This window comes from Siniperca chuatsi, linkage group LG2 (genome assembly GCF_020085105.1).
Source record: "Siniperca chuatsi isolate FFG_IHB_CAS linkage group LG2, ASM2008510v1, whole genome shotgun sequence".
NCBI lineage: Eukaryota > Metazoa > Chordata > Actinopteri > Centrarchiformes > Sinipercidae > Siniperca > Siniperca chuatsi.
The window spans coordinates 14123209-14151007 of record NC_058043.1 but is presented as its reverse complement, the minus strand read 5'-3'; the positions used below and the strand labels follow the sequence as shown (position 1 = coordinate 14151007).

The 27799-nt window shown below is 39.6% G+C and overlaps 2 protein-coding genes across 4 annotated transcripts in view; one reads left to right on the top strand and one right to left on the bottom strand.

Annotated features, from left to right (window-relative positions):
• The window catches only part of iffo2b (intermediate filament family orphan 2b), a 28940-nt gene extending 11204 nt beyond the window's left edge, over positions 1 to 17736 (top strand). The window contains exons 2-8 of one of the 2 annotated variants that reach the window (XM_044176106.1): positions 7865 to 7925; positions 10145 to 10240; positions 11561 to 11731; positions 12385 to 12533; positions 13148 to 13349; positions 13494 to 13592; positions 14488 to 17736. In XM_044176106.1, coding sequence (XP_044032041.1) covers positions 7865 to 7925; positions 10145 to 10240; positions 11561 to 11731; positions 12385 to 12533; positions 13148 to 13349; positions 13494 to 13592; positions 14488 to 14721 — 1012 coding nt within the window. In that variant the 3' untranslated portion in view covers positions 14722 to 17736. The remainder of the gene's footprint in view (positions 1 to 7864; positions 7926 to 10144; positions 10241 to 11560; positions 11732 to 12384; positions 12534 to 13147; positions 13350 to 13493; positions 13593 to 14487) is intronic. The other variant, XM_044176116.1, reaches the window with a different exon arrangement.
• On the bottom strand, positions 17556 to 26200 carry LOC122866438 (telomeric repeat binding factor 2, interacting protein). 2 transcript variants are annotated; one of them, XM_044176085.1, is made up of 10 exons: positions 26096 to 26200; positions 25060 to 25305; positions 24788 to 24826; positions 23277 to 23422; positions 22761 to 22996; positions 21732 to 21842; positions 20928 to 21576; positions 20717 to 20820; positions 19600 to 19995; positions 17556 to 19253 (listed from the first exon to the last, which is right to left on the bottom strand). In XM_044176085.1, the coding sequence occupies exons 2-10, from the start codon at positions 25287 to 25289 to the stop codon at positions 19032 to 19034; spliced, it is 2133 nt and encodes a 710-aa protein (XP_044032020.1). In that variant the 5' UTR covers positions 25290 to 25305; positions 26096 to 26200; the 3' UTR covers positions 17556 to 19031. The 2 variants fall into 2 exon arrangements, with proteins under 2 accessions (XP_044032020.1, XP_044032028.1); XM_044176093.1 differs by lacking the exon at positions 24788 to 24826.
• Between the last annotated feature and the right edge of the window lie 1599 nt (positions 26201 to 27799).

The window sequence follows — 27799 nt, the reverse complement described above, 5'->3', positions numbered from 1 at the left end:
ATTCATGCAAATAATTGCAAGATAATATAATAACATAGTTCAAAGTTATTATTGCCTAAAGATGTTCCATGATTTGTCACATTAGATGAAAACATGTTACACTCATTGTGTAGTAATAATTACCAGTTAGTGTAATAATGCGAGATAATGTTAATGTAATACGGTGACTTTGGAAAAACAGGTATACATTCATATGTGACAAGTTTACAATTCACAAGTTGAATAACCTCGAGGAATGTTTTCTCTTGAACCTCCCAGATTTTGATCAAAGCTGTCTGTGTTTACTCCATGAAGGAAAAATGCTCAGTAGAAGTTATCTTTAACAAGTTTCAAAGCCTTTAGATAAAGGCGAGCTTTGCAGACTGATAAAGAAACGGGAGGGAATGACCAGAAATTTGGTTGCAGTCCTCATATTTCATAGCAAAGCTTACCTTTTTTGGTCACTGTAGTCATATTTCACAACTTGAAGGTCGGAGTTTAGCCTGGTTTATTGAAAGAGACATTTTTAAGACAGTAGGTTCTTAAGAACAGGCATGGTGTCATTGATTATACTTTTATTCATTTCACCCCCCACTCAGTCAATTGTTTGACTGCATATTTCTGTAACTGATTTATTTTTATATATATATAATTATGTATGTGCTGTTGTAAAGTTTAAAGATGTGCTACCAAAATCTTTATAACCCATTTGTAAAAATATTTCACAACAATCAACACAAGACATACTATATACACACAAAATATATATGAAGACAGATAGGAGACATTCACTTTTTTTCTCCACTAGACCAAATTTCAACGGTTTCTTGGCTGCCTTTTGTTTTGAAATACTAATATTCAACCATAAAACTAACCAATATCTTTGACATAACGTGTGAGGGCTCTTTTTATTAGCCATGCGAGCACCATGGCTCTAGGGATAACATGACGGTCTGTTGTTTGCTCCACCACTTTGGTTCAGACTGAAATATCTCAACAACCATTACATAGATTGCCATGAACTTTTGTACAGACATTCATGGTTACCAGGCGATGAATCCTACTGTCTGTGTTGATCCCTGACTTTTCCTGTAGCGCCACCATGAGGTTGACTTTCTTTTTTTTTTTTTTTCTTCTTTTTTTAAATATCTCAGCAACTGTTGCATGGATAGCCATGCAATTTGGTACACACCTTCATGGCTCCCAGACGATGGATTGTAAAAACTTTGATCCCCTGACTTTTCATCTAGTGCCATCATCAGGTCAAATCAAAATTTGTGTTTGCCAATGATAATGGTGGCACCAATATTCCTCCTGCTCGACCTGGTGGTGTCTGTGTCCTGTCTGGGTTAGGAGGGGTGTATTTAAGTCTGGCCATGCTTGTGGAACATAAAGCAGAGGAATCATCCGTCAGTGAGCGCTGATCCTGCCCGACATCTCTTTGCATAGTTTACATGATTGAGTGAGCCAGGAATTAATCTGCACGTACTTCTGATTCAGGGTCCTGTGGCACGGTTTCCATGGACACGAGATGGCTTGAGAAGATGAGGGTGATGGTGAACAAATGTGTGTGTGTGTGTAATGGATATGGGTTGGGGTCAGGGAGGGAGGTGGACTTAGTTGGAGCAGAGGAATGAAATGAGCTTTGACCTTGGTGCGTTGTCTTGTCAGCAGAGACCCCTGAGCAGCCAGACGGTGGGCTCCTGAGCTGCTTTTTCACTGCATCATTAGCACGCCACACGTGTGTCTCTGTGGAGCCTGGGGAGGCTATAGATTACAGAGCATCATGACATTCAATCGATGACCTACTGTAGTCATACCTCCCCCTTTTTTCTCTCTCAGGAAAGCTTTACATTGCTCACTATTTCACATCCCTGTGCCACAGATGCTTTTTCCCTTTGCGCTCCTCCTATCTGACCAACATTATTGGAAGAATCTGTTCTGAAAGTAAACGCAGACGCCGGCTTGTGCACTGTGTAATTGCACATAGAGGGTGGGGAATGATGCTGTCATAGAGAAGACATTATACAGACACCTATAGGGATCCATGGGAGGAATCACGTGCGCTCTGGACTCTCGGGCGTGATTTGTCAAAGCTGTCAGTGGCCTCATTTCATACGAGTGCCTGAGCTGAATGGGTGTTTGTCCTGCATGTATTGATCCGTGAATCTGTTATCATGTAACACTTCCTGTTTTACTATTGCCTGCCCTCATGAGAATGAATCGTAATGGCGCTATTAAAATTTCTTTATAATGTTTAGACTAAGAGCCTTGTTTTAGAAAAGGAACATACTCACAAAAATGAACCACGAAGAATAAATGAAGGCTCTTCTGACAAAGATGTAAAGCATCATTATTATTATTTAACACATCAGGTAGGTTGAACATTAATTAGGGTAAGGAATACTAATTATCGTTGTGTTTTAATAATATAATTTCATAGTAATATTGTATTGCTGTAATGATAATAATTAGTTTCCAGTTACCTCCAGTAACCCATAAATGCTCTGTTTTTTTTGTAAACATTCCTATATACCCTGGGTCTTTAGAGACAACACAGATGAATCTATAAATTTAAAGAATATTACTTGTAACCCTTGTTAATAACATTGGTGGTGGGAGCCGAAACGTCTTGATTCTAAAAAAAACAGTGTCCAGATGACTACGACTGAAACCTTTTCTATGTATTGGATTATACTGAGACGTGTTTCTATTATTTAGCCTACCCTCATTGATATATGGTATATGGATAAATAAAGGCAGGCTGAAGGATGAGTACTTGATTTTGACACCAGAAAATTATAAAAACGAAATACTTTGAGGAATAGCGGGAACGTGAGGGTGTTTTATATATATATAGATTAGCGGCTGGATAACTCACAAGGGGGACCCAGGTTCGAATCCCCCTCAGAGCGTAATGAGCAATGACCCATCATCCAGTGTGGGTCCTTAGGCAAGACCCTTCACGCTACTGCCTACCTCATGCTATGATGAGTGACAATGAAAGATATGAGATGCCGGCTCGGATGTCGCCCAGCCAAACAAGGTCTGCATCAGGTGTTGGGGAACCAGAGCACCGTGATGAAAAATGGGCTACTGGAACAAGACGGAGATGGGCGAGATGCGATAACAAGGCTCTGTTGGAATGCTACTACTCCAGCCTAGTGAGAGGGGTTAAATGCAGAGGATGTGGGATGAATGGTTAGTTCGAAACCCACAATCAACGCTTACAGCGAAGCAACTAGTAGCTCAGTGTTCCAACATCCACAAGCGGCAACTGCTATCACAACTTGAGATTGACTTGATACAACACAAATGCTACGGCAAGGGAGAGCCAGGACAACAGGTCAGAGGAGAGCCGCCGTTGGCTCCCCTCAACCGGAGATTGGGTACGAAGCCCCAACAAGTGCAATCACGCTGAACGAGGCAGCGACTGACCTGAAAGATAAGATCATGGCAAGAATGAATGCAAGGCAACCCCGACGCCAATTACAACGGCTAAGTGAAGTACCATCAGAAAGTCTCCTAGAAGATGTGAGTGCAGCATTGAGTGCGATCCCTACCATAACCATCACTGAAACCAATGAGCTGATATACACTTCAGATGCTTGGCTATAAGAGCAACCATGGGAGCCATGAGAAACAGTACCCACCATGGAAACGAAGACTGGAGGCTAAAAAGGAGGCACGGAGAGAAGTGAGCCAGCTGACAGAGGCTGAGAGAGGTGCAATGAGAAAACAAGTACCCAAGAGGTACAACCAGATGCCCATACCTGAAGTACTCGAAACTGCCAAACAAAGGCTCCAAGCCTTGGCCAACCGCCTAAAGAGCCAAGATCCTGTGGGACTTCCAGATTCAGGCTGACAGAATGGTAATGGCGAACCAACCAGACATCGTGGTGGTGGACAAACAGCAGAGGAAAGCCGTTGTGGTTGACGTGGCAATACCAAGTGATGGCAACATCAGGAAAAAGGAACATGAGAAACTAGAGAAATACCAAGGGCTCAGAGAAGAGCTGGAGAAGGCTTGGAAGGTGAAGGCGACAGTGGTGCCCGTGGTCATCGGAGCACTCGGGGCAGTGACCCCCAAACTGGAGGAGTGGCTACAGCAGATCCCTGGAAGAACACCAGACATCTCAGTCCAGAAAAGTGCAGTACTAGGAACAGCAAAGATACTGCGCAGAACCCTCAAGCTCCCAGGCCTCTGGTAGAGGACCCGAGCTCGAAGGATGAGACCAAGGATGAGAGGGTGAAGCACAAAGTTTTTTTGTTTGTTTTTTCTTTTTTTAATTAGAAGTAATAAAGTAAAGGTCTAAAGGCATGTGTTTAAGGGGTAATCTGCTTTAATATATGGGATCAGTTTTTAAGCTTGTAATTTGATGTCTGGTTACTGAAAAATTCCACTCAGTAACATTTTCCAGTACACCGTATAGTTTAAATAGGGTGTTGTCTCATTAAAAATTTTATTTGCTATGAGCAACAGAGGTTTTGTGGAATGATACGCAACCCCACCTCAAAGTTTTCCCCTGTGCTCCTTTTGGTATTTACTGCATATTCCATGCTCCTTTGGTATTTACCGCCAGTTGCATAACAGTATAGCGCTCACACTGTGAACATCAGATAAACATTTGATCATTAAAATAATAATTTATCATTTGATAATCACCTCCTAAGATATAATTTCCCAACATTTTGATTCTGGCAGAGATAAATCAACCTTCAAGATTAAGTCATTATGGGTGTCATAAAACTATCATGATGAGCTTTGGCATTAAAAAGCATCAAACACAAAGAACATCAGTGAATCAGATATGGATGTGTGCATGTTGTATCCGCAGGCACAGGGATGGGAAAACATTCAGGCAGCTTGCGTGCAAACATAACTCCCAGACATACCACACAAGGCAGGGAGTGTTAGTTGGCAAGTGCTGCAGGAATGCTATTGTTCAACAGACAAAAATTATATGAGAAAATGTCTGTTAGATGTGAGACAATTTATTTTTCTCCCTCATTATTGAACTGCAGTATCCCCTTAAATCACCATTTTTCATGAATCACACAATATGTAGTTTGCATCCACTGAAATGGGAATTTTTCTGTTTCTTTTCATTCATTTCATTTGAACAATTCTACTCGAGTGCTACTGTAGTAAATCATGCAATACTGATTTAAGGAAACATTTACATTATGTTCATTATTAGATTGGAAAAAAGAAAAGTTAGGCAATAACACAAAAACAAAATGCAAATGATTCATTCTTTAAAGGGCTTTAAATTTTCTCAATGAAAATTATATCTTTATCTTTATGTGGCTCTTGAGAAACTTCCATAATTCAATTTAGGTTTTGTTTACTATCTATTTTCGTTTAGTTTTGCTTCCCAGAAATGGAAAAGAAACCAGTCAGTTTATTGCAGCAATTCCAGTTGGCTTTGTTGGCTGAACTAACACATCTGTAACACACAGTTTTTTATTTATTAGAGCAAGATTGCAGAAGAGGTATCTAGCATAAACAGATGTCTATGAGTTGCCACAGGCTCCAACCCTCCTGCTGTCTCTGTCCTTGTAAGGAGACTCTGGGTGTGTTCGTTTGACTGAGTCACACCAAAAGGCACAGGAAAACCAGAACCACAGCTATGGCAGAGAGGCCAGATAGAATACTTTTGCTAAGCTGTGGTGTCGTCTTTGTTTGGATTAGCCATTTTTATCTGGATGCTTGAAAACAGTCGGTGGTTTTCCATTTGACTTTTATGGATTGCTGAATTGTAACTGCTCCAAATAATGTGGAAGCAGCTGCCGCTTAGCTCTGTCAATGATTCCATTACCTTTGATAGATTACATAAATAGCCTTGACATATTGTTGACACAGAGGCCTTCCCTCTGTCAGTAGGTCGATTTAATCATGTTGTCCAGTTATCACCCGCGGTATTAAAGAAAAGGACGTGGTGGGCTTTTTCAGGAAGTGACAACACAAGTGATGCAGATGCTGTGAGAAACGGATTTGTGTCTGCAGATGATGTGATGCAGTTGTGAACTCCAACGACCTTAGCCAGAGTCCTGCGGCAGACAGGCGGAGTGTTGTGGACACAGTAAAGCAGCGATGCCAGCGTTTTTTAGAACAAGGCTTCAACCACAGTGCAAGCTGGCACGCCCTGCAAAGGAATACTTCTCTCTAATTAGACAGTGTACATTCACTGGGTCCTGAATGGAAAAAAGGCTGAGTTTTGTTGAGAAAGTGAATCTCTAGTGACGCATGTTGTGATACCAAAGTGACTTCTGGCTGTGTTTGTGTTTCTCCATAGTAGAGGCTATGGGTAAGATACATGGATGTCCCAGAATTCAGCAGTGGTCATCAGATGTCAGCTTTCTCCCTTCCAGTAAACATATATGGTCACTACTTACACTAGTACACACACATCTCTACACACCCAGTCTCTCTCTCTCTCTCTCTCTCACACACACACACACACACACACACACACACACACACAGAACCGCCCCACCCCCCACCCCCTCGTCGTCCATGTGGCCCACAGTGGCTCATCGTCACATGAGTGTCTGACACTGTGCGGTTACTTCATATTACTGAATGAGTTCTTCATCCATTTACAGCCTCAAACTCTCTTTTTGGAAGCATCCGTGACTCAGCATGCCTGTCTCATATCTCAGGGAACAAGATGAGTGTGTATTAGGAGCAGGCTGAACTGACTGATGCAGTGCAGGCGGAGTGTTCTGTGCTTTGTGTGCAATACATACTGCAAGGCAATTAAAGAGGCTCCTAATTTTCTTTTTACATAGCTGCCATGGTGTAGATGAGTAATATGACCTGTTAGGAAAGGGAAAGAGAACTGTGTTGCTAATCATGGCTTGCAGCCAATGGGGGGGTCTGGCACTTTATTTTTAGCCATGCTAGCAGCATGGTTCGTCCGTCGATTGGTCGGTCCACCACTCAACAACTGTTGGATTGATTGCCATGAAATCTGGTACACACATTCATGTCCCCCTCTGGATGGATTGTAATCACTTCGGTGATCCCCTGACATTCCCATCAGCCTCAGCTGTACTGCTGCTACAGCATGCTAATATGCTAAACTAAAATTAACATAGTGAACATTATACCTCCATAACATCAGCATTTTAGCATTGTCATTGTGAGCATGTTAGCATGCTGACATTAGCTTTTATCTTAAATCACAGCTGTGCCTAAATACAGCCTCACAGAGCCGCTAGCATGCCTGTAGACTCTTAGTCATGGGTCATCTTATATTGCTTGCAAATTGACTAAACCAATAATCTGAGTTGCTTGTTTTAGTGTGGCTTACTGTATCTGCCCAACTGGCGACTATATGATGAATTCAGTCTACCATATCTTCAGTAAATGTTGGAATTAATGCTAATGGATTTGTACAAGTGTTGGTAGCATTAGTACATGTTAATCTCCATCTCTGTAGGTTTTATCTCTGTCAATAGCATGAATAAAGATTTTCATTTGCTTTGATTTGTAGGCAGTGAGATCTTGTAAACAGATTCCCCAGTCCTGAGACTTCATGAGGAAAGAAGCAGTTAGCATGAAGGAATTCAGGCTGCAGCAGAGACACTCCACCCTTTTAGGTGTGTTAAAACGTAAATGTCCATTTGCAGTCACTCAAAGGTTCAAACACTATTCGTGAGCAATGTCCATTCTCTCTATGGTTTTGTTGGGGTTGTAAAGATGACCACACAAAGGAGGAAGGAGACAAAAGTTGGGGGTGGGGGGTTACACTGTCAAGGGCATTTTGTAATCAGAGACGGGAGAATTATCCCCACAAAAATACCATTAACCTGTCTAGTGCCCCCCACGGGACCAGGTCCAGCAGTAACTGACCCATCTCTGTGCTCTGTGTTGCAGATGGGAGGAGGAGCTGTCCAAACGAGAGCAGCTGGAGTCCACAGTGGAATCCATGCAGCAGGTTGGGACACATAAACAATAAAATATATTCCACAAACACATTTATGAACAGCTATTTAAAGTCTGGCCAATGGTCATTTAGCACATGCAGACAAGGAGCACAAATAAAATCTGAGGAAAAAGCGTGTGTACACATCCATTTTCAAAATTACTACTACAGCACATGCATAAACATTTATATATAGCTCACTTCTTTATGGTGGTGTATTCAGTGTGGACTCAGCAAAGCTGGACTACAAGCAGCTACAGCAAGCAGGGTGTGTGTCAGATTAGAAAAAACATATTACAAACCCATCAGGAGGAGTCTATTGGCCTATATATAAATATAAACATCAAAATATCATCAGCAGTCTACCATTATGTTTCTGTTTAGAGCAGGCAAAGGAAATAGATGTAGAGGCAAAATCAATTTAAAGTGTCACACCTTGAGGCTATATCACAAGTCATACAACGTCCTAGCTGGTGTGAGTACCTCACATAGTTGGCATCCTTCCCTCTCTCTGCTTTTGTACAAATCAATCAGTGACAGCATGCATGTTTGCCTTGGATTCTGGGTCAGCAAAACCCCGGATAGAAAGGTGGAGTGCCATCCCCCCGGGGGCTTTAACCTTTTAGAGCACACAGGCAGATGTAGCTGTGTATGGAAGAGCTGGAAATCTGTTCAGAGATAGTACATTCAGAGCAAACAGCCATTTACTGTTGAGGGCTCAGAGCCAAAGGGCTGTTACCATGTGCTGACTTAATACAGAAGCAAAAACTGGCACTTCTAGTGACAGAAGAAAGCCAACAGGGTTAGTCATCCTTTTAGTCATTCAGTTTTTCAGTCTTCAAACTGCTGAGCACATGTTTACTAAAGCTAAATAGGATAGCCATCCATTTAGTGGGGAATTATGGGAATAGTTTATTTAGCAAGCTCCTAACAAAAGCTAGTTTTCTTGAAAGTGACAAGGGTCAGAGGGCTTAAAAATTAGGTTTATGGTCATGTTTATAAAACCAAAAGTGAGGCTGGACCGTGAATATGATATTCAGGTGTAAGTACCAGTGGAGTGTTTTAAGTCTTAAAAGTTTTGTGAATGTAGTATAGATGAGGATGACCCTGATTTTTTGGAAGACAGAATTTAAAGTTGGGCCTTAAAGGAATAGTTTGATATCTTGGGAAACAGTTATTTCTTTTCTTGCTAAGAGTTAGATCAGCAGATTGATTCTCTTACCACGTTTGTACGGTAAATATGAAGCTACATCCAGCAGCTGGTTATCTTAGCTTAGCATAAAGACTGGGAGCGGAGGGAAGCAGCTAGCCTGGATTTGTCCAATGGAAACATTTTCCACCTATCCAGCGAGTGTAAAAATGACACGTGGTTTTACGAGGGGTTATGCGTTGGTCTTTTTCTTGCCAGTAACTTCCTGGACTCTCTGCTGGTTGCCTGGCAGCCTTGCAGTGACGACAAGACTCTGCGAAAGCACTGCGCCTGACTAACAAATAGTCTGGCACATAAACGCCTGTAAAACCACAACTTGACAATTTTCCACTTAGGTTTTTGTACCGATTAAACAAACAACATATAACATGTTAGTTAGTGAGCTTTAGGGGTGCTGGTAGGTGGATTTCATTACCTCCAGTCAGAGCCAGGCTAGCTTTTTCCTCCTGTTTCAAGTTTTTATGATATGCTAAGCTAAGCTAAGCGGCTTCATATTTACCATAGAGGCATAAAAGTGATATTGATCATGTCATTTAACTCTCTGCAAGAAAGAGAATTAGCATATTTCCCAAAATGTTAAACGTATTCAGTTTTAGCCTCTCGGACATAATTCACCAAAACCTATGTGTGTTACCTTCTTGTATGTTCAGTTCACACACATGCAAAGATTCTACATGTTTAGGGCTCTGGCTTTCAGCAGAGGCTCACATTTGCATCAAACTTAGTTATGTAAATATGAAAAGTAAAATAAACTATGACCTCTGGGTACTGATCTAAAGTTAAACAGTAACCCATTTGAAAATATATAACATTTGTCTTTTAGCTTCCTGAATGGGTAATATGTTTGTTATAAAGATTTACGGCAGTATACAAATTGTTGTTGAACTGTATTTTACAGATTTATTTCACAGACCTTAGTAAGCAGTTAATTGTGGTTAAGCATACTCCACTAACCCTAATAGTATCTTTGTTTACATGTTATGTGTCTTATTTTAATTCCGTCACTGTGACGTTCACTCAGAGCGCCCGGGAGTCATCTGAGGTCCACGATGAGCTGAACGAGAAGGTGGACAGACTGAAGGCTGAACTTGTGGTCTTCAAGAGCCTGATGACTGATGTAAGTATGTGTTCATTGCTAGGATGATGTCATCATCACTTCCCCAAGTCTGAAAAAGTGTTAACTGCCATACTTAAAGCCATCATGTTAAGCTTTCCAACAGTAGTGTTTGAACAATGTACGATACAACAATTGATTTCCTGCATCATTCTCATCAAGGCTGTCATTCATACATGTCTAACTGATACAGCTCAACACACACCCTTCCTTCCTTCCTCATTTGGGTTCAGGAAAAATATATAATGCCAGAAAGCCTCCAAGACAAGCATTCATTGAAAATAGCTCAAATAGCAGCTGTAGCTCAAGAGCACTTCCTGCTCCGTACAGCCCTGTATTGTTCCCTGTCTGCTCTAGTGTGATATACAGTTATAATATACTGCAGTGGCCTCAGTCACAGATTGTGCTTGCTCAGGGATAAATATAGTCGGATGTTGTTTATCCTGCTTATCTTCACTGCTGGCATCTGTACATTGTAGATTTTTCATATTATTTTCTTTGCTTGACTTCATCCCTGATGTCTGAATCCAGAGACGGGTAAGTGACGTAGAAGTAGTGGATCTCTTAGGAGGCATAGGTTGTTTAATGTCACGGTTTTTCTAGTTGTGGTTAGACATCCTGTATTTTGTGGTATGTGCTCTAGATGTGGTGACCCTCCTGTCATTGCTCAAAAAAAAATTCCTCCTCCTATTTTTTAAAACTTTCACTGTAGCAGGAAGAACCAATCTGTATTTGCATGATCCATATCTGCCCTACCAAGTCCTATCCAAACAGAATATCATTGCATAATTACTGAATTGACAAAGTGATGATGCAAAGTTTTATTATTATTTTTCATTTAACCTTAATTTAGCCTCATTAAGATGAATCATACTCTCCTGGCCAAGATTAGGCAAGCAGTAACAGTGAATTACAGATAACACAAAATATGTCACAAGATCAGAATTAAGCAAGGTCATTATAAAGTTATGAATAATATATCATATAAAAAATTGCATCATAAACGGTAACATAAAATGGCATCTTAGAAGTCCGTAAAGTAAATACGATACGAAAGGTTAACATTCAGGTGCTACATATATGACATCAATTAGTGGATGAGAATTCACCATTAAAAGTTCAAGGGACAAACTGGTATGGAGATGATTTTATCAACATTGACTTTGTTGATTCCTGGTGATGTAATATGACCGTAAAACAGTCCAATCAGTTGATGGCAGTTCTTCGCCTGCCACAGTGAATCAAGTTCACCTTCTGTATGTGTACCCAGTGTGAGAAGGTGTTTGGACGGCACATCTAAAACAACTATCCTTACCCATGCAGCAAATGTCTGACCTGGACTCCAAGATTCAGGAGAAAGCCAGGCGGGTGGACATGGACATCTGCAGGCGGATCGACATCACGGCCAAACTGTGCGATGTGGCTCAGCAACGCAACTCGGAGGACATGTCAAAGATGTTCAGCGTCAGTCCAGCCAGGTCGCTCCCAGAGAGGGTGGGTCTCCATCTGCTGTTCAGTAATTGCAGCAAAAATATGAATTCTTTTGTGAAGGAAACAGTCAGCACTCTATAAATGAAATCCGAGCTGCCAGTGTGTGGTTTCTTTTTCACCAGCTGATCGTGTACTGAGTGACCCTTCTGAAGGTGCAGGAACGCATGCCTGCATGTTCGCAAATACACACTCAAACATATAAACATACACATGCAGAATATTTACAGTAGTGACTCTTACATATGCACACACATACACAGAAAAGTGAAATGCTGATGTGGTACCTCTTCGCTGCACACAAGGTTATCACATTGCGCTGACAGAGCTGGCTAAAGCCCAAGTATAAATCCACTGTGAATCAAGCTGGTGGCTTCTCATATGTTATATGTTGTTATACAGCATATCCCTACTTTCAATGGGATTTCTTATATTTACAGCATTTATAAAGGAGGTTTCACACAAAAAGTGTCTCATCTGTAGACTCATTAATGAAACAGGTAAAGTGTGTATAAAGTATAAACACTCCTTGCACACAACTGACATTGAAAATGAAAAATAAATCATCAAACAGCAGTAGTTTTCTTTAATAGTACATATTTAATTAATAAACTATGTGCAACCAAACCGTTAAAATCCTGTTTCCTCATGTTTCGCAGGGTGCCGCGGCCTGCTGCAGGAGAAAAGAGCGTAAAGCTGTGTCTGATGAGGAGAGTTCAGAGATGGATGCCGAGCCCAGCCCTTCAGAGGAGGAGGTACCCGGGTCGCTCAACATCACGGACGAAATGAAACGCATGCTCAACCAGCTGTAAGCGACACCTCAGACGCACATACATACACCAACAGTGCTCGCTCACTCACACACACACACACACACACACACACACACACACACAGTAGAATCAAGTCCTCTCTGCTTTGAATTTACCTAAATATGCTCAGTTACACCAGTAGTTTGCTGCAATGTAGTCTTGATGGAGTTGCACTGTGTACCCCTTCATCTCTCTCTCGTGTTTATATGGAGTGTTGCAACTAACAAATAGTGTGGTGCTTCAGCAAAACTCAGCAGATATAAATACTGTGGGCATTAATTTGCTTTGTTAAAGTCACAGTAGTTATTTTTTGGATGCTTTCTAATTGTTTTTACTCACAAAAACATTGGCCATTTTGGAATAGCCTATTCACAAATCACTAACCCCTAAATATTTTCAAAAGAAAGTTTTCAGTTTGTGGTTGTAAAGTATATTTGGCTGCTCTTGTTTTCCATAAACTTCTTTCCCTTCGCTCTTGTCTGTCTTTTTTATAAGCGCATCTTTTTCTTTGCATGTGACCTTTGCTGAGTCTGGTGGCCGTTATACTTGTCTTTCCTCTCCTCCCTCCCTCTCTCTTGTTTTTTCCGTTCTCTGTCCTTGTCCTACACAGACATTGTTCAGATAACTCCTTTGTTGCCAGGCGCGAGACGTTTGAAATTGACGATGACTGCGACAGTCTGACGTGGGAGGAAAACGAGGAGACTCTGTTGTTGTGGGAGGACTTCACAAACTACAACGTGCCGTGCACCACTGCTGCAGCCGCATGCACAAACTCCTGCCACTCTGATGGCAATGGTGAAGCCGCTGATCCAGTGAGTCCTGTCTGCATTGATGATCCTTTGTACAGTATATGGTTTTTAAACTCATGCAAGGCCGTGTGTAGATCATTGCTATGGGTGCTGTGTCAGACTTTTACTCATGCATGATGAATGAGGCCTCTGTCTGTGCTCTCTAAGGACTCCCAGGATGGAAGTCTTGGCAGCCTCATTGATGAAACAGAGTCACTATTTAAGACCAGAGAGCAGGAGTACCAGGAGACCATCGGCCAGATTGAGGTAGACAATCTGTGTGTGTGTTTTTGTGTGGGGAAAAATAAGACTTGCAAGTACAAAGCAAGCTTAAAGCATAAATGTCCCAAATCTGAGTGTGCTGATGGACATTATTCTCCTACAATGCAATGCACAAAGGTAATGGAGGAACTACTTACAGCTGGACATAATCAAAAGATCAAAACTTGGAAAACATTAGGACAAACATGTCTGTTTGTTAAGTTAGTATAAAATGGTAAAGTATGTTTGAAAAAAATATTTTTGTATACTAACTGCTGAAATAGTATATAATGATGTTTAGTATGTAGTACATACTGTATAGAGTTAGTATGTAGTATGAATTTGGGACAAAGCTACTGAGTCCAGGAAATACTTATTTCTCTTGGGACTGTACGAAAATTATTCAGGAAGGACAGTCTGAAATGTTGGAGTCTTTAAAATCTTTCCTCAAACCAGATTTATATTTTATTTCAGCCTTCCCTTGAGCTGCACATAGCTGCCATCTGTGCCCAGTTCATTTAGACACTGACAGTGGTAATAACGGTTCTGTTAGTAGTTATTGGGTTAAAAAATAGTGTAGCTGGAATGCCATAATTTCTAATGTGCAATTTTGTGAAAATTATTGTTCCATTACCATATGAAGTTTAAAATGGTACACTATTTTAAATTCTTTTTGCACCTTAAGTTTTTATGATTAAACAAGTTGTAGCAGTTCAACACTGTTATATTATTTTGAGATGTTACCTGGGAGGATGTTTCAGGGAAGAGTCCATTTAAAATGTTAATAAATCTACAGAGGGCCTAGCTTTGTTAAAAAGTGAACCATGAAGTCAGTCCCCTCCCCACAGTTCATACAGTCCCTTACATCCTCACTCTGTTTAATCTGATTCCCTTCTTTTAGATGGAATTGGCCACAGCAAAGAGCGACATGAACCGACATCTGCACGAGTACATGGAGATGTGCAGCATGAAGAGAGGCCTGGACGTGCAAATGGAGACCTGTCGACGGATGATTAAAGGTGGCAGGAACTCTCCCTCTATCAGCTCTGTGGCCAGCAGCGACTCAGGGAACACAGACGAGATCCAGGACGAGATTTCGGACAAGGAAGTAGAGGCCGAAGTCCCCGTTAGTTGATTGCTGCATAGCCGGGCTTTGTCCCATCTCCCCCCTAAATGCCCCTCGTTGTCAAAGGGGTCAAATGTGTATAGAGCTCCACCCTGCTAGAGAGGTGGAGCACCCTAAATCTGGGCCTGTTTGACCTATTAAAGTTCCGATGGTCGTGCTCACTGATGCAGGCCCAGAACTGGTGCTTTTATACTATTTCTGTTGTTGGGGGGGGCGCATCTTTGCTTCACAAAGAGAAAGGGTGCAAATAGAGTCAGAGCTGTGCTCTCTTCCTCACTGCTGCCTCGCTGGATCCTTGTCCAGAGCTTCACATCATTTTAGGGGAGAGAGAAAAAAAATTCTCAAATGTGGCTGAGAAGTATTTTGTACAGATTCCTACCCTATTAATGTCCTTTTTTTCTAAAAGGAATTGAAAATAGTACATATTGTGCTCCTCCACATACAATTCACAAAAAATACATCCATCTTTACATATACTTTTTACTTTATACTAATATTTAATTTAGATTTGAAAAATGTCTGTGCCCCTTAATTGGAACACTATTTTGTTTTTGACATGATTTGCAAGGGTCCAGGTGGGGTGTTTGCTATCCAAATCAAACTGTTGGGGGTTTAAGTGTCTTCTGCCAAGGAGACAAAACAAGGAGTGGAGACAGATGGTGTTGGAGTTCTGGTGGTTTCTGAGGGAACTCTGCTGGGTTGCCAAAGTTGACAGAGGAACGGAGCACAGCCTTTTGATGCATCAGTGCACTACTGAAGTTCTATGCAATTTAGCTGGCCTTATTTTTGGACTGGCTTTCACCCTTCCTTGTTTCTCTTAAATCCAATACAATTAGCCTTTTAAGCAAAGCAGGTGTTTTCTATGTATCATTTTGAGAACTCTTTTTTTGTGTGTGTCTGCGTGTTTGAGTGTGAAATAATCATAGTATGGGACATTTGTTTTTTCATGGACATCAACAGTAAAAACTGGAACAGTGCCCCCTAAACAGGGGACTAATATCTTCATTCACGACTATAATCTTAAACATTTGCCAGATGCTACTCTATACTGAAACAGGCAGTGCGTTGTTCTCGATTGTTCTCGTCTTGTGCAGTTTATTTTGTGCCCATCAAGACATATCATTTTAAATGGCTAAAATCCAATAGTTTTTTATAAAAGAAATCAAATTGAAGTTATCACAGCCAAACAATGCCCTCCAGCGTCTTAAGCAAAACCAAAGGACACATTTTGAAAAGCTTCCCTTTCACATAATCTTCTTAGATGACCACCGTGCATCATTTATTTTTATTTTGGAGAACTTATTTCTTTGTTGGTACATGTGGTTTCGTTATGAGACTATTTCCTGCTGTCCTGCAGGGGGACTGTTCCAGACGGGTTGCACATCCTGCTTTGTCTCTCCTGAATTGGGGCTAAAAGTGTCAGACTGTACATAGACGGCTGTAGGCATGTGATCGTTTACCCCAGAGGCCTTTTTGTTCATATTAGTCTTTTTGCAACAGATTGAGATGTCTCACAGTTTCGCGTATTAGCGTAGAAACTGATCGACGCATGGGGACAGAAGTGATCTTTTTATCACCTCTTTGTATTATAATGTATGTACGGTTTGCTGGATCAAAGATTAAGTGCTACTTCTATCTTGGAGTTTTACAAAAGCAGAATGTTAAAATACAGGCCTTTGTTACTTCAGCATGTTTGTTTTTAATCAAAACAGTGTCTATCCTAATCATTAATTAATTGTATTTGTGGCAGAAAATGTATTTTTCACTGTTTTGTAATCATTCTGTGTTAACCAAAAACTGTGTTACTGTCGCCATATTCTGCTTTTATTAATTCTGCAGGACTATTAAACTTGTTCCAGACGTTTTGGTCACCCATAATAAAAACTAAGACAAGAGTGAGGCACAGTCACTCACAGAGAACCTTCACATCCTGTTTGAGTTGATGTAAAACCAGCCTGATCAGTAACAAAGAGCCATTGTTTTATTGGTACTGTACTTTGTATCGACAACATCAAACGCTTTATTTATTGTATGGCTGTAACATCCAGAAACAACAAAGTGCACTGTATTTCACTCTTTCTTGTTGAGACTGTAGTCCACACCACTTTGACCATCACACTAACCAGCCAACCAAAGCAAGTGTACAGTAACATGACAAAGATGTAAATCAAGCTATGAATCCTACTAATTCTAAAGTCTGTGTTTGTTCATGCCTACCACAGATGTGTTAGTTTCCAGACATTTACCTGATTTTTCCAAATCAGCAATTCTTGCAAACTATGACATTACATTCAGTGTATTCTCTCCCTTTTCTCTTCTTAAAGCAGGTAAAGTTCCAACGACATCCAGTCGATAAAACTGTAGCAACCCTCATTAATGAATGTAGCTTGATTGGAGGCATCCTCTAAAGACCTTAAAAGTAAAAGCTGAGCAAAAACAAATGTTTAAATCCAGGGATATATGGTGTGCTGTTCCTTGTTGGAGACCTTGGTATGTTTTGCTTTACTAAACGGGTTCTTACCGGACCAGTTCACAGTATGTGACCTAGTTGTATGTAAATGAGGTCCTGGTGGATGTGAATGTTTCATACTAAAATGAGTTTTATACGATTGGTTTTCATCAGTGTAGCACTGGGATTATACTGTATGGTTGTGTCAACTGTCATGTCAACATACAGTTTTACATGTTCATCGGCATACCTGTTAAATGTCATTATTGCTTGTATTTAATTTCATAAACGTGACAGGGAGATAAAAGGTGCAGCAATACTTGGGTAAAATCTACTGAACTGTATTGGATACTTTGTGTTTCATTTGCATCACAGGTTGTTGATTTCATTTTAAGTGGTTGATTTGTCTGCTTTAATTTAATTGCTTTTCTCTCTTAGATTTGTGGAATTATTATTTTGTTTAAACAATTGATACAATATATTCATGTGGGTCTGGGGCAGATTGTGTCACAATTATGAATGTACTCAATTGATATTGGGAGTAAAATAAAATAAAACGGTTGATTGGATACAAATTCAGGCTAATTTGCTTATTTTTTATTTTAAAAAAAAGTAGGTTTCACATGTTTTTTGTTAATATAATATACTTTAATGCCCTGTTTACCCTCCTCCCTGCAGCTCGTTCAAAATTCTGCTGATAGGACTTTAAGTGTAACAAATAAAGACCACAATATTTAACCGGTCCATACACTGGCTTTCAATTGTTTTTAGAATTTATTTAAAAGATAAATCAACTTTTAAAGTTCTAAGGGGCATTGTGCCTAGTTATATTACCTTAACTTGTGTTTTGTAAAACCTTCTTTTGGAAAGTGCTATATGAATAAAGTTTATTATTATTATGTACAGTCTATGCTTTAGTCAAAGTGATTTATACATACATAGTTATAATTGTTAAATAACTGTTGGAAGGTGTGATTTCTGTAATCAAATAATCACTCTTCTAAAATCTAACCAGTTCAGTATCTAGTTTTGTAAAGATTAATGACTTTACTCAAACTGGTAATTGTTTGTAGTAGTACTAGTACAAAAGAAGTTTTGTCCAGAGCGTGCGCTGAATGAACAGACCTTATTTTTATACACATTATTTTCAGTTAACTATACGGTGGATATCAATTGCTCACACACCTAAATCTGACCTTTTTACTTTCACTTGGAAATTGTAACCAGACAGGGTGATAGTGTATAAAAAATGCAAGAACTTGCACATTTTGCTACACTGAGAGCAGTGACTCTTTTTGGTTAAAGGGAACCAATTGAGCTTATTTTGATCTAAAATTTTTCTGAGTTAATCTGAAACAACTAGAGCTCCTCCTATCACAGATTTCATACAAGGCTGAAGTGTAATTTTTCTGTTAACCTTTCAAATGCAATTTGTTAAAATAAGTGGTGAAATACAATACATATAAAAAAGGAGATGTATTTAATAATGTAAAGCAGGCGTTTTTAAAATGGTACTGAACTATTTATTATGCAATTTAATGAAAACAAACAAGACACGTAAAAGTTTTACATAATATAGTATTTTCTTGCTAAAACACATTAAACAATTCTGTTCCCAAACAAAGGTATCAAGCATAGCACAAATAATAGCCTTGACTTAATTTACCTAAAAACTTTTAAAAGTTAAACCGTCTGGGAAATTTGAATCCTCAAATATGATTTTATTTCTTCAAAGTTAATCAAGAGGAGCAGCAATGAAGGAGAGGTTAATTTTCAATTTGAAAGAAACGGGGTCAGCAACAGAGAAACCTTATGTCCAGATCTTCTATTCTCCTCCTTTCTGTCTATACTAGATATCTGTATTTCATTTTCATCCCTCTATCTCAAGGAACACGATTCTTTTTGCTACAGCCTCCTCACCGTACTTCTCTTGCAGCTGCTGTCGGACCACAAGATCAGCTGACCGCAAAAGGTTATCGTCAGAGCGATCCCAAAAGGGTCCTGAAAAGCAGGAGGGATTCAAAAGCAGATCCAGGGCATCAGAAAAGTCTCCGCTGGTTCTCAACAGGGCTTTGGTCACAGTAACTAAGTCCTAGAACAAAGATAGTTAGGAGAGGTTAGAAATTATTTAGAGAGGAGTAGAAACAATTACTTAGTAAATGGCAATGGAGTCATTTGTATTATTACTTCTTTTCTATCTGTTTTTCAGCTTATTTCTATTGCCAAACAGAATATAACCATGAATAAAGAGCTGTAAGGTTGTGGAGTGAAATGAAGATTAGTGTACTGCTGGTCTTCAAGACTTCAAGATGCTGTCTACCAAAAACAAAAAGACAATATAGCCGCAAGCGGCAATGACCGGGATCCAAGCAGATTGCGAAAAATCGCAAAATTTTAAATAAATAAAAAAGGTGCATCTACTGCACCACAGTGCTCACCTGGTTTGTCTGGTTCATCAACTCTCTGATTAGCTGCTTGTCCTCTTCCAACTGAACCTGAGTCAGTGAAAAATCAGCGTCTTTGTTCACTCTTGGCTGTGCTTTGGCTGGAGCTACTGTATTGTCACCAACAATGGACTGAGAGTCTTCTTCCTGAGATTCACTGTCGAATATGAACAGGTGGGCCTCAGAGGTTGCATTGACGGCCTTAGTGGCTGCAGGCTCAGGGCAGTTGCTACTGGAGGCCTGGGTCTGCTGCACGTTCTCCTGGAGGCCGGGTCCATGTTCAGGGTTGGACTGCGTGGAAGCAGCATCTGCAGTGGAGTCTGTCGATGTGGGCTGCATCGTCGCTGTTTCGGTTGGGTTTCGGAGATCTGGAGCTTCATCCTCGTCAGACTGAGAGATAGGAACACAACAGTTTAAATATTTAATGAACAATTCAGGATTTTTCCATGTGAAAATGTGGTTCTTAGACACTGCCTTTGTGTTCAACCCCAATAATAAGGGTTATTTTAAGCGATGAAGCAAAAGATAATAGCAACTAGAGCTGAAATAATTTGTTGATTAATTGATCGACAAATAATCTGAAACATTTTGACAATCAACTAATTGTTCTAAGTACATTTTCAAGTACAAATAACACTCCCTAGTTCCAGCTTTCCAACGCTGAGGATTTACTGTTCTATAGACCCAGCGATTAATTGAGAAAATAATCTGGAAATTAATCGATAATGAAAATAATCGCAGTCTGAATAGCAACTTAATACATTTAATGATGAAAGTAATGATAAATTGAATCCAATACCAACACTAAACTCAGATTTTAGTATTCTGATGTTGCTTGCGGGATCTTTAACAATCTATTAATAAGTAATTTAACAAACAACACTGATGATTGGGAACAGTTAGTGAGAAAACACCAGGAATCAGGTGAAACTGAAATTTTCGAGAGTCGTTGAACACAAACCAAATTTAGCTTGTGATTGGTTATTGTGTATGTCAGTCTGTTGGGTGGATGTGGGTTCTTTACTGTGTCTGGGTGGCTGGGTGTTTGCACATGCATTTTAAATGTAAAATTACCTATAAACGTTATAAACGTGCTCTTCTAAAATCTTACCTCACTTTCATCTTCAAACTCCTTTGTAGCCAACTCTAGAATCCCCAACTTTCTCTTTTCATTTTTCTTCTCTGCTTTCTGTGGCACTGAATTAGATCCTGTATCTGCAAAACAAAACATTTTAGTCAAATCTCTGTAGTATAAATCCTGTAAAGTTATTAAAATGCTGTCTATGTGTTTTGTGTCCCACATCGTCAGAGGTCTAACAAACCTGCTTGTGCTGTTTCAGAGGTGGTAGCTTGTCCACTCTCCTCCTGCTGACTCTCTGCCACTGCACTCTTTCCTCTGGCTCTCTTAGAAGGCGGCTGGTCTACTGTTGTGTCTTTTTGAAGTGTGGACTTAACGGCTGATTTAGTTTTCTTCGAGGGCTGGGGAGAGGATGATGGTTGCTCAGACGATCTGAGTTTTTTGCCATAAGTTTTAGGCGATGACGACTCCTCAAGCTGAAGCTGCCTGCGTGTAACTCGTCGCTGCGGTTGTTCCAGCTTGGGGGAGGCCTTCTGCTTCTCTTTGGGCTTCTTCTGAGAGGAGGTGTCGAGCAGGGACTTGGGCTGAGCTGGTGGAGAGTCCTCTGGCGTGCTTTCTTTTTGTGGAGAGAAGATTGTTTGTGGTTCATCAGTTTCTGGTTCTGTGCTCTCAGCTGGAATGGGGTGAGCATCTGTCTGTGGGTCCAAACAAGGTCCCTCAGGCTGTGGGGAGTTAGGTGTTTCAGCTTCTGCAGTCTCTACTTGTGTGCTCACAGCTGGTTGTTTATCTGTCTGTGGGCTCACAGGTTGCACTTCTCCTCGGGGAGAGACGGATATTTGAGCCTCTACAATTTCTGGTTGTGTGCTTTCAGCTGGTATGGAACGGTCATCTGTCTGTGGAGACACCAAATCTGTTCTGTTGTGCTCATTTGAATTAATTATTAAATCACATACAAATATTTCTTCTTAAAATAACCCATTACCATAAGTTTATACAGTATATACTTTAACTGTGGTGTTTGTTGCGAACAGTGAGTTCTGGTTAGTACCTGTGTTAGGTCTGATTCTGCTGAATGTGTCTGAAGAGGTTCTGTTGCTGTTGAATGTGTCTGAGGAGAAGCAGCATCTTCTGCAACGTCTGTCTCTTGATTTCCCTCTACCTAAGAGCAGACAGATGAGACATTTCAGGCTTCATGTCTATAAAAGATGAGTATGGAGGTATTTCATAGCTGAATTTGTACTTTGATAGAACATATGTGGATGAAGTCTGTTGCAATACACTGTATGTTTTCATGTGTATCATGCTACTTACAAAATTGGCAAAAGTGGGTACAACTGATATTTTAAAATGTGGTGCCACCCAGTGGTAGCATCAAAGAAATACACTCTGCCCTGCAGCCTCTCAACCAGTTTTTTTGGGGGGGTTATTTTGAAGCTGTCAAAATTTTTCAGCAGCTGTTTCACCGAGTGATAACTTTGGACAAAACACAATTTAATGTTTTATGTTAGCTAAGATCTCATGAGTTAGGTTACGTATTAACTTTGAATGATTATTCCAACTATCTTAATGATAGTATCTTAATGATGACAGTGTGACATTGATATGATCTTGCAATATTAACACTATCTTGATATCCTGACAGGCCTCATCTGAAACACAGAGACAACCTGGATGACCTGCAGAAGGTGGCGTGTCCAATAAATGCTTCATAACACGAAGTTACTGCTAATAACTCCATTATTTCCAAGGTGTCTCTTATTTTATTCACATACATACGCATTTACATACATGAGGAAGACATAAAATCAAAAACAATATATTGTTGTACAATATACCACCAAAACTAGCAACTGTCAAAAGAGTTGAATAAACCCCTCTTTTGCCACTGTGCCAACAAAAACTGAACATAATAAAATTCACAAATTTTGGATTTATTGCAGAACTGTTGTATTGAATTGGACTAGTTTAGATTACAGTTGTGCTGTACTTGAAACCTGTGCCTCTAAATTTTGAAAGAAACGTGTGATACAGAGAAATATATGACAAAATACCTTGCAACATCTTGCAGGTAAATTACCTTGGTCTCTCCCTCTGCTGCCTTGGTGTCTTCCTCTATTGTTGCCACCTCCACAACTTCTGACTGTTTCTTTGCCAGTCGCACTCTATAACGGTATTTCATTGACTGCCAGCTGTGACTGGTCACACGCTGCTTCTCCATCTCTTGCCAAAGGCGGTTTCCTCCAGTCTCTGTCTTGTGCTTGCTGACATAACTCAAAATGGCAGCGTCATCTTCAGGTGTGTAGGCAACCCTGCCTAATTATAATGAAGGAATGGAAAGTATATACATCAGTAGATTTAAAACAAATAAACGGAGTAACATAAAATCCCACTTTGATAATAAATGGTACAGCTAATTCAAAACCAGTGCACACTTTTTTATTTAACAGGATTTCAACTATTTCAGCTATTTTTTATTTTGGGTGTTGCCCAAATTTTTGCACAAAATGTTAATACAGAATCAGTGGCATAGCTAAATGTGAGAAACCTTGATTATGCTCCTTAGAAAAAGTAAAGTTAGGTCTTTACATCATACCTCCTAAGAATCCAGGAGAGTGCTCTTTGTTATTGTTGAGTCTAGCAGAGTGTCTCGGGACCACTTCAGGATTTAACCTGTAGTCCTCTAAATTCAGCTGTTCATCCGTCTCAATACAGTCGTCAATGTACTGGGCGGACACGTACCTGAGGAGAAAACAGACAGCAGCTTAATTTCCGTGCTTTGAATATTTTTGAGTAAGTAAAAACTATTTCTAAATTAAATCATCTAGCTGATCACATACTGTACATATAAAGTACGTGGCACTGCTTCAGCTTACTGTGCTAAAACTTAAAAGTGTTCAGTCATTAGAGGAGGTATACAACTTAATATAGTAAGCCATGTTAATATATAGAACATTTTCCCAGTAACAGTATTAAAGTGTTGCAAACTTGGCAGTGAATATTCTGCTCAAGTCAATGATACAGCCAATGTTTAACCTGACAAAGCTAAAAATGCTGTTTAACTATCTAATGTTGTTGGAGCACTACACAGCTTTCATAATGTGACAAAAGCCACCATGAATTAAATGTAATGTTTTTTCACATTGTACTGCAATTCAACAAGACTACAGTAGGAAAGCAGTAGCTACTGTGTTGAAACTGTGTGGTAAATTACAAAATGACGCGCAGACACCAGAAGTGTAGGTGTGTGTGTGTGCAGAGAGCAGAGGTGTGGGTGTGTGTGTGTGTGTGGAAAAGCAAGTTGAGCACATTAAAGTAGTTTGTGAGTAAACACTAAAATAAGGTGGTGAATTAAGTAGAATTAAAATGGTAGCATAAGAAATAACCTACTAGAAATACAGTAATATTAATTTATAAGATATTATTTAAAATATTTTCAATAGACAAATATATTTTTGTTGCAGAATAATGCCCTGCAATAGATACTTTGTTTCTTGTTACATTTGTTGGTTTTTTAGAGAAAACAATTGAATAAAATATTGAAATATTAGCTGAGATGTATTTACTGTCATTATATGTAATACTTAAACTGTATGTGACACTTAAGCATTTTATTTAAATGTTAAAATAAAAACTTGGAATGTCCTATGAAACTGAACTCTAGGTATTCAAATCTCTCCTGTGGAAGTGGTATTCTTTTCTACACTGTGGACTAAACTTCAAAATATGACTTGCATGTTACCACCTGTATTATAGTGTATTATATTTTTTGTTTAGTACTTCTATTCCTGTGTGCACTGACGTGATAGAGAGCTGCTGTAACAAAAGAGTTTCCCCTCGGGGATCAATAAAGTGTTTCTGATTCTGATGTAGTTTTCTTTTTATCAGCTGAATAGGCTAAACAGCTAAACATTCAATTCAATAGGCTTTATTGGTATGAGTGTAACAAAGACAATATTGCCAAAGCATCAAGTAGTGATTTTTTTAAATGTACATTTGCTCTGTGTGTTTGTGACAGTGTGTGTTGATGTTGTTAGTGATTGTGTGTGTGTGTGTGGGCGTGTGAGTGTGTGTTAAAAGTTAGTGTGTGCGTGTGTTTATCAGTACCTGGACAATGGAGGGTCTGGGTGGTTGTGTATTTTGCTCCTACATTAGACCCCCCCATCACACAGTGAGTATTAGTATCAGTATAAGAGCAAGGAATTATTCCAAATGATCAAATAATAAAAGTATTTACAGAATGATAATTAACTAAATGATATATAGCAACATATATCATATATGTTTTCAAATTCAGGTTGTATTTTTTATCATATTGAGAAAATGTTCATTTCTCAGAGCCTGGTATTTGGGGCATGGCGTGCCAGTCCAGCACCTACCAGTGAGCCGTAGTTTCAGGAACAGAGCCTCTTTCCTCTGGGTCAATCAGCAGGATTGCCCCTGGCTGCTGGACATTGCACAACATCCCTCCTCCAGCTGTGATGAGCGGCTGGAGCTTGCGTTTAACAGGACCCGGCCGCAAGAAGAAGGACATGGGCTCACCGTCCACGGTCAGAAATAGCACGGGGGAGATATTCCTCGTGGCCACACCCTGCTGTTTGGACGGCATGGTGAAGATGTCTCACCTGGTGGAAGAGGGGGGATTGCAGAGTAGAGGTACTTAATACATGTCCAATATTAAAGGTGGTGCTCTGTTACTAACGTTATGATCACACCCATTTTAGTACCACCAGAACCTGTAAATCATCCAGAAATTACAGGGGAAAAACACCTTGCATAAAACATTTTAACAAAACAATCTCATGCTGTATATCTGCTTCTAACAAGAGCTGCTGTTGTGATCAATAGCAAATTCATCGACAACTAATTTATATATAATCGATATCTTTTGAGTTTTTGGACTGTTGGTCAGACAAAACAGGCTATTTGAAAATGTCATCTTGGACTCAGGAAAATTGTGTTTGGGCTTTTTTTTTTTTTTTTACAATTTCTGGACGGTTTACAAACAAAATGATTTGTAGATTAATTGAAAAAGATACAGTGAATCATTTGCAACACAGTTGCTGTGACTTTCCCCATCACTAGTTGCAGCCCTCCATTGCCAGTTTATTAGCTAGATAGAGCTAACATTAATGCAGTCTAATACAACAGCACTGCAATCAAAAAATGACATTTATGGACGTTAAAAGTAGTCACTGTTAGTTACTGTCTTCAGCCACGCTTTCCTCGGTTCTCAAATGAACAGCTGGGAAAAGGTCTCTGTGGGTTACAGAAGCTAAGTCTGGTTAGCACGTTTAGCTTTAACGTAGCGCTAACCCGTTTAACGGCAGATTTTTTGAGTTGCTGCATAATTATTAGCTGATGATATGGTTACATAAAAGCACTGCTTATATTAGACAGTGAACTTAAATTTACCATTTAGTTTGTTTACTTCCTAGGTGAACTTTCCCGCCTGGACATCCATGCGAAAACACCGAACCTTCTTCCGGGTTTTCTTCTTCTTCTTCTTCGGCAGATTGCATCCAGTTAGTGTCGCATTACCGCCCCCACTCTTTATTTATCATAGCGTACTTTTCCCTACTAAACACGATTTCCTTCATTCCCCTTTGGATTTTCAGTGAGTGACAGTGACATTTGTGTAAAAGCCAGTTTTATTTGTATTATTGCCACAGTCCATCACTGTGATGAACAGTTAAATCATCATAACCATGTAAAACATCCACTTACCTTCAAATTATAAATGATATATTTACAGTTTAAAGTACACACTGTGCTTTAGCATGTACATCATCCATCATTGTCAAATATAAATCCTGCACGCTGGATATACTGTACATGTATACCTGCATACTGTACATAACCACCTACTTAATGTATATAAAGTAGGTCTATCTATCACATTACCCATTTCAGTATTTATTCTTTTTCACTATTTGTATTTGTTTACAACATACAGAAACACCTGACTTTTATGTAGACATTGTATGTTGTTGGTCATTGTTGCTTTTCATAGCTTTTCATTCTTAAGTGAAACTTGTAAATAATGGTGCTGACACATACACTCCAGGTTATTCATTCAAAGAATAGAAACCAGAGATAAAAAAAAAGATAGAAAGGAATCTATGCAAATAATGTGGTGTGAAAAGGACCTTTTTTCACAGCAGACATTTTGATTTGTCATTGTAAGAAAAGCCCAGGTGTTACTAAGAACATTAACAATGGCTACATTTTATTTAAGTGTCCCAGTAAGCCACAACAGTGTGACAGTGATCCAGCGTGCACAATGTTTCATCATGTTGTAAATGATACATTTGAAATGCTTTTGTCTAATTAAATCTATTCTATTAGCTGCTGCCTCTTCTAGACTGTAGAACTTGCATAAAACAAAGTCTTGGACTTTTTTGTGTCATCCTTGAAATATGTAGATGTGTGTTATTTGATGTATGCCCTCCCATAACGTCTAAAAATTCAACTAAAAACTAAAAGCAGTGATGATATAGGATGACCTTCCTCTTTTGGAAAAGCATATGTCAGATTAATTGCTAAAATGTGTCTTAAAACCGGTCTGAAAATATGAGATTACGTTTACAGAATACAAAATAAGGTCACTTTTTCCAGGCAGTGTAAATGATATACAGGGTCAGGACCACACAAAGTTAGAGCACTGATGATCTTATGTTCACAGAACAGTAGACCAAAAACTCTTCTGCGTAAACATCCCAACTGAACTGTGAGATTACTTCAGCTGAGAAAAAATGTATCTCTGGAATCAAACACGTAAACACTGACAGTCCAGTGGGAGAAATTACTTCTGATCAGTTGATTGTCCCCCTGAGGCAGGTGTGTGTGTGTGTGTGTGTGTGTGTGTGTGTGTGTGTGTGTGTGTGTGTGTGAAGGCATGATGGATAACTGCTGCGCTGCTTTCAGCACCTCATTATGAATACCATAGCGGTTACATCAAATTTAACCTGATGTGCTAAATTAAAAGCTGAATCCTTTTTTTTCCCATAGAATTTTAACGGAATAAGTCCAGAGATTGTGTTGTGGGAACACGACGAATGTTTGGTTCCTGAAGAAGCTAATTAAAATCATAGAACTGAACTGAACTCAAAAACGAGA